Raw genomic sequence first — 7,355 nt, 5'->3', positions numbered from 1 at the left:
ATGGCTACCAAGTAAGCTTTTTTATTATTATTTAAATTTTAAAATGTCACACCAATAAATTTAACAAAAGAAATTTAACAGTATTAAAAATTTGGTCTGAATCTTGAAATCTGAAAAGCAGAAGGATTAAATTACTAAAAATAAAAGTATAGGGACTAAATTCCAAATTTGTGAAGAATACAAATACCTATGACATGTTTTAACCAAGGTAAAAATACGGCAGCAACATAATAATAAAAATAAATCCACCCTTACTCATAGATACTTAAATTGAGATAATATTTTTTTGAGACTGATTATATTAAATCTCGATTAAACTCAAAGTTAATCTAAACTAAATCTTTAGACGAAAAACTAAAATTTAATATTGTTTTCTCATTCACAAAATTTTACTTAAAAATGTGTAATTTGTTACCATGTAACTGAAGTAGTATAATTTATTTTAAAGAAGCCATCAAATTGAATCTACATTTGGTTGATAAGATACGGTTTACCATAGCCATGGATAAAATCTTATAAAGTTGGCCTCCAAGTCCAACAAAATGTACTTTTACCTGTTTATTCCTTCACTATCTTCCCCCTCTTCCACCGCCTGCGTCGGTTCTCCACCGGATAGATGACTTGAAAACTGATCCTAGACGTCACTTATTTTTGAGGAAAGAAAATCTCAGCTGTTTGTTTTCCTTTTGGAAGTTAAATTGTTGTCATAGTATTTTTGGGAAAACTGCACACTCAAGGTCACTAAATTATTAATAAATTTATATTTTGATCAATTAACTTAAAAAATTACAAAATAGATACTAAACTATAAGAAAGTTTTTATTCAAGTCATTGAGTGTTAAGTTTTTTTATTTTAAAAGTATAGCTAATGAGCTTTAAGCAATGATTTGACTATTAATACAATGAATTAGTATCCATTGATAAGTAGAAGAATATGTTACATGCCTTAGATCCAAACCGGTCTAACGTTCAGTGTTGGAGAATGCAGAAGAAATTTGTTTGTATTTTGGTTCATAGGTTCGTGACTTTCGAATTTGTTTCATGGAAAAAATAAAATGTAGAAGAGAATAGGAAAGGAAGCTTTCGATTGTTGTAGGCAGTGCAAATAAAGAATGCCATAAAAGCCAACAACCTCTTGGCTTAGTGGCAAGAGTATTATGTTGTAGGCATGAGAGCTTGAGTTCAAGCTTAAACAACCCCATTCCTCACCATTAATTATCAAAAAAAAAAGACCATAAAATAACGATTTTAACTCAATAACTCAAATAAGAATTTTTAAATAGTTTAATGACTATTTTGCAACTTTCTTAAGTTGAGTAACTAAAACGTAAATTTACTAATAGTTTAATGACTTTGAGTATAGCCTACCTAGTTTTTTTTTTTTAACTAACCACCATCACATGATCTTTACTGCCTGGAGCTCAAAGACCTCATCCTTACTTATATATTTTCAATTATGCCCACCTTCAAGTATAACTTCAAACACAACAAATTCATTATGAGCAATAAACATTGATTTTTACCTTTTTCAACCTCAAACTGTAGTTTTATACATAACCAGAACATAGTGATCATTAATGTTGAAAAAAAAACAAAAAAAAGCTGAATTTCATTGAGACTTCTTCATAATTTTTTCTATTAAATTGTTTTATTTATAAAATTATTATTTTAATAAATAAATGTCATGTTCAAATAGGAAAAAAAAGATATTCATTTATTTATAAATATTTTATAATTCTACATTTTTATAAAATATTATGTTTTTATCAAAAAAAATTTAAACAATTTTTTATTTTTAAATTTTAAAGATTTTTTATTTTAAGAATCAATACTAAATTAATAGAATGAATAACATTAAAAGTTAAATTTATTGAATTTTTAGAATTAGGATCAAATCGATAAAATTTATAAATATTGAAAAACTAAATTTATTAGGTCAATAAATGACCAAAATATTAAATTAGTAATTAAAATAAAAAATTTGAAATGCACTAAAAATTAAGTGAATACTTTCAATATTCGAGAAATCACGCTCTGTATGAAGCACGTAAGGCAACGATATCTCAAGTTAAAGTACTTGGGCAAGAAAGGGACACGTGTTTAACAACGGTTGGTCCATTGAAAAAGTGTTATACTCCCAGGTGTCATTATCAAGCCCCTGTCTCTAACACTTCATTAAAACGAACTTTGTTTGGGTTAAAATATCCTTTAGGTCCTTATACTCTTCACTAAATTTAGAATTTAGTTTTAGTACTTTTATTTATAAAAAGTTGGTCTTTTTATTTTTTTAATTTAAAATTTTAGATTCAATTGTTAATATTATTAATTTTTTTATTAAATTGGTTGGTGTGACATTTCGGAAAAAAAATTCATTTGATAATAATGTAACTAAAATAATGACGTAGAAATGAACTTGGATTTAATAAAATAATTTTAACTATTTTAGCAGTTGGACTTAAATTTTAAAATACAAAAAGTACAGGGGCTAAATTTCTAGAAATACAAAGACTAAATTCTAAATTTATGAAGAGTAGACAGACTTATGGCATATTTTAAACCATTTGGTTATTTTTTTAATGATATTTAAACATTTTAATTAATGCCTTAAACCATTTCGTTAGTATATATTTATTTCTTTAAATGAGCATAACTGAATCAAAATAAAAGTTTCATGTATATATTTGAATCGTAATTAAAGTTTCATATGTATAATTGTACCAGATCAAAACTCATGTATCAAATTACATATTAAATCAAAATTCATGTATGATTTTGAGATTTGTCCCTTATTTTTTGAACACCAAATTTATACACGATAATTAAAATAATATCGAATAGTGTTAAACAAATGTATTTAAATTAACAAAAGAAATTCTACTTATATAATTTTAAACCTAATAATTGCACCAAGAACATAGTAATTTAACATGCTTTTATATTTCTTAAATAATTGATATTTTAAGAAATCCACCATTGTAGTTGTATTTTTTGTGAATTTAATATTTTGCATTGATATTGATATACATAATTATTAAATAAATTTTGGATATTTTGTTGATATAGATGTTTTTATTTATTTAGAATTATTTAATAAATTTTACTAAAAAAATATTATTAAATAAATTAAACTCATCCCCTCCAATAATTTTAAATTCCTTTTTTATTAGACACATTTATATATTAAATAAAATTAATTAATTTTTTATAATAAATTTTTATATGTTATATAGATAAAATAAGACATGTCATAAATTTGTCAACTTAAAATTTATTTATTTTTAAATACTACCTTCTCTTACGATCTCAACTAAATATTTTTTTTCCTTTTTGTATTATTTTTAATTAAAAAATCGGAGAATATTTTTTCTTTTTCTCTTCTTTTAAGCTATCTTTGTTGTAGAGACATTGGAGGTAAGTGAAAACTTTTAGCTTAATATTCTTGCTTTTGCTTTTAATTTAGTTTTTGTTATTATTTTTTTAATTATTGAATTTTTTTATTTCTTTTTGTAATTTTTTCTTTAAAAAATTTAGGAGACTAACAAAAACAAAAATTTATGGTAAGCCTATGTTCATGGTAAGAAAAACGAGAGATAAAAGAAGAGAAAAGTTTAATGGAGCGGAAGCAAGAAAAAATGAGAGAAAGAAAGGCCTTTTTTTGTTGAGTTTAAGGAAGTGAAAAAAAACGAGAGAGAAAGGTCTTTTTTTTTCCTTTTAGGAGGTTTTGTTCCTTATTTTTCTTCATCTTTCTTTGTTTAGAGAAGGATAAACAGATACCCATTTGATCGGATTATAATTTGGGTTAATTTTCTTATGTTTAATGGAGTGGGGCCCTGAGTCTGATCTAGAACCGGAATGGACATCTTCGGGACCCGAAACAGGGCTTGAAGGTAAAGGATACTTTGATTTTTCATTTGGGATTTGAGATTTTTTTTGTGTGCGTATAATGTAGGATGTGATACAAGCTTTTTTTTTTAATGTAGAGCCAATTCCGAGGTTGGAATTAGGGGTTGAACCAAAATCATACCCAGAGCGACCCAATGAAGCTGATTGTATTTACTATTTGAGGACTGGGTTTTGTGGCTATGGCTCTAGGTGTCGGTTCAACCATCCACATGATCGTGCTATGGTAAAATCATATTAATAATTTGATTGAATTATATATTCTTTGTTTTTAATCTGATTGAATGTTTCCTTTAAGGGTTTTGATTTTTTTGTTTGATCATGATTTTTAGAGTGACGAAGTTTTTAATTTTAGGGCAAAAATGGAAGTTTTTGGTTAATATAATGAGATCTAGAGTGATTGGTAATCTTGATTTTGGAAAAAAAAACTTTAACGCTCATATGTTTTTGATTGGTGAAAAAAATGTGAAAAAAATAATGATGTTGATTGACTGCCTTAGGTTATGGGACCTGGAATAAGTAGCATAGGAGAGTATCCAGAGAGAGCGGGCCAGCCAGTTTGTCAGGTACTTCTGATAATATTGTTTTGTTAATGTTTGAAAATTTTGAGGTATGTGTGTTGATTGCACAATGTCGACAATGTGTATTGCTTCTTAAAGATAAAGATAATGCCACATCATTTTAAGTTTGAATGATGGACTTAGGGTTTGGTGAATAGATTTTGTTTAATTTGACATATTAGGAAATATGGTAAGTCTCCTTTTATGCTCGCTTATGGCTTCCTTTTTTATCGATTTGCAGTACTATATGAGGACAGGGACATGCAGATTTGGTTCTTCTTGCAAGTACCATCATCCAAAGGACGGAGGTGGTTTTGTTATCCATGTACCACTGAATTCTTATGGATATCCATTACGTCTGGTTTGTATAACTTAACACTTAATCTTTTGAATGTGTTTTCTTAAGTTTGTCTAATGGTTTAAGAATATTGTAAAATAGGGCGAAAAAGAGTGCTCTTACTATATGAAGACAGGACGATGTAAGTTTGGTGTAACATGTAGATTTCATCATCCTATATCATCTGTTGTGCAAGTTTCGACACCATATTCAACTCCTCAAGTTCCACATGTGCCTGCACCTACATTATATTCCATGGTGCAGTCACCATCTAGCCTTTCCTCTCAACAATATGGAGTTGTAATGGCAAGGCCTCCCCTAATGCCAGGCTCATATGTGCAAGGCCCCTATGGTTCTTTGCTACTTTCCCCAAGCATGGTTTCCTTTCCAAGTTGGAATCCCTATCCAGTAGGAGAATTTAAACTTTATTCAGTTAACCTCATTGATGATTATTGTTAATTTTTATTTTTAAGGTTTGTAATGCACCTGGTGCAGGGACTTGTCAACTCGAGTACTCAACCCAGTGTTGGATCTAGGTCAGTTTTTGGAGGAACACCATTATCTCCTTTAGCGCCTGCCTATACTAGGTCTTATCAACTTGTATCATCTAGTGTCGGGTCTTCAAGCAGTAATCGAAAGGAGCATTTATTTCCCGAGATACCCAACCAACCTGAATGTCAGTATTACCTGAAAACAGGCGATTGCAAATTTGGATCCTCTTGTAAATATCATCATCCACTTGAAGTGGTTGCACCAAAATCAGATGTCATCCTCAGCACTTTAGGTCTTCCCCTTCGTCCGGTAAGCATTTCATGAAATGTGCTATAAATTAATTTGTGTGCTTATGGAATATGAGAATTTGAAAAGAGAACATTGTTTGATAAGATTCAAGATTATAGGGACCAAATTGTAAAAATTTTAAAATACGAAAATTCATGTAAAAGTGACTGATTTGTAAAATTTGGAAATTTTAGGCTGTTTTTAGAAGGAATAAATTATGTTTTCAATGATTAAATTGTAGAACAATGAAATTTTGGGTTTTAGGGGCTAAATCATAAAAATTTGAAAGTGCAGGGACTGTTTTGTAATTCTTGGGAAAAAAAGGATTAAATTGGACAAAAATTTATTTAATTTTAAATTGAAAATATCAAAAATAAGTTAAATAAGAGATTAAATTTTATCGAATGAAATTAATTATATAAAAATTTAGAAATTGGTAAGCTTAGATTGGCTATAATTTTATATGTGATTCGGAATATTTGTTTAAATTGTGTATATATGTTTTGTGATAAATTAGTGTGAATAAGTAAAATTAAATTTTAGGACTACAGAATAAGCTCAGATGATGGATGTATGCATCAATTTCGAAATAAAACACAAAAATAAAATTTAAAATTTAAAATAAATCCAATAATAATAAATTAAGTGTTTCAATTTTATAAAAAGTTAAAAAAAATTATGTAACATCTCTTGATCAAGTTTTATACATTACTATAATAAAATTGTCTTAAAATGTGGAGTTTTCTTTGCTTAATTGTTTTTGCAACAACTTATTATAATTATGCGATATTATTGTTGTCTGTGTTCCTTTCATGTGTTTCCAACTTGGAATTATACCTAATAAAAACTGGTAAGAGTTGTCTTGTGTTTAAGCTTTCTTTTTTTTGGATTTGAGGTATCTAAGATCTGCCTGAACAATGTCTGTTGATATTTTTCATTCTTAGCATGTAAGTGTACGTGCGACATGTATTTGTAATAGGACCTATTGATGTTTATTTGTGTGTTTTCATTAATGGTACCAGGGGGCACCACCTTGTAGTCATTATTCACAACATGCAGTATGCAAGTTTGGACCTGCTTGCAAATTTGATCATCCTATGGAACAATTAAGTTACAGTCCATCAACGTCTTCTCTTTCCGATATCCCTGTTGGATCTACAATCGCTACACTAGCTCCGTCATCAGATTTACGACCCAAACTTCTTTCTGGGTCCGGCAAGGACTCTGATCCTGCCGTTATGTCATCATCGGTGAGCTCGTCAAGTGAATCAATTGGTTTGGTTTTCTCTGAAGGTGCAGCGATACCTCCTTCAAGCACACAACAATCAGGTCCAAGTTCTGGCCCTTCTGCTGGCCGCGGCATCACCAAGGCACACACTTCAAACTAAGTGATAAGAGAAGCATCAAAATGTGACATCTATCTATCCATATATAATTAGATACATATTTCTATGTTTTGACAATGGAAATGCTTGACATGCTTCTATAAATTCATAACCATATTATGAGATTTGCTCCTTCATTATTGCTTGAATTAGGGTTTAGCTCAGTTGATTCTTGTTATCATTTTTAACATAAGGTTTTAGCGTGTGAAATTTCTTATTCTCATATTATGATCTCTTTTGTATGGAAAAAAATTCTTCAGACCTATGGATTTGACTTTGATGATTGAATTAAATACTCTTGAGTATCTCTTGTTGGTCACTTTTCAAGCTCCCAATATTACTATTGGTTCAAGGGATTAAATCAAAAATCGATGATTGCTAAAAGTTGTTGTA

At 28.9% G+C, this 7,355-nt stretch overlaps 1 protein-coding gene across 1 annotated transcript; it reads left to right on the top strand.

The window, feature by feature from the left end:
- Positions 1-3,444: 3,444 nt before the first annotated feature.
- LOC121214483 (zinc finger CCCH domain-containing protein 34) lies at positions 3,445-7,087 on the top strand. Its single transcript, XM_041088195.1, has 7 exons — positions 3,445-3,887; positions 3,981-4,126; positions 4,401-4,466; positions 4,702-4,821; positions 4,900-5,205; positions 5,293-5,598; positions 6,600-7,087. The coding sequence occupies exons 1-7, from the start codon at positions 3,818-3,820 to the stop codon at positions 6,963-6,965; spliced, it is 1,380 nt and encodes a 459-aa protein (XP_040944129.1). The 5' UTR covers positions 3,445-3,817; the 3' UTR covers positions 6,966-7,087.
- Positions 7,088-7,355: the final 268 nt, after the last annotated feature.

The sequence above is a fragment of the Gossypium hirsutum genome, chromosome D02, assembly GCF_007990345.1.
Source record: "Gossypium hirsutum isolate 1008001.06 chromosome D02, Gossypium_hirsutum_v2.1, whole genome shotgun sequence".
Classification (NCBI taxonomy): domain Eukaryota; kingdom Viridiplantae; phylum Streptophyta; class Magnoliopsida; order Malvales; family Malvaceae; genus Gossypium; species Gossypium hirsutum.
The sequence above is the reverse complement of the archived record's forward strand: the minus strand, read 5'-3'. Positions and strand labels throughout refer to the sequence as shown.

Coding starts and splice junctions, on each gene's coding strand:
- LOC121214483 (XM_041088195.1), top strand. CDS start 3,818: ATGGAGTGGGGCCCTGAGTCTGATCTAGAACCGGAATGGACATCTTCG. Junction 5,206..5,292: donor CAAGTTGGAATCCCTATCCA/GTAGGAGAATTT, acceptor CACCTGGTGCAG/GGACTTGTCAACTCGAGTAC. Junction 5,599..6,599: donor TAGGTCTTCCCCTTCGTCCG/GTAAGCATTTCA, acceptor TAATGGTACCAG/GGGGCACCACCTTGTAGTCA.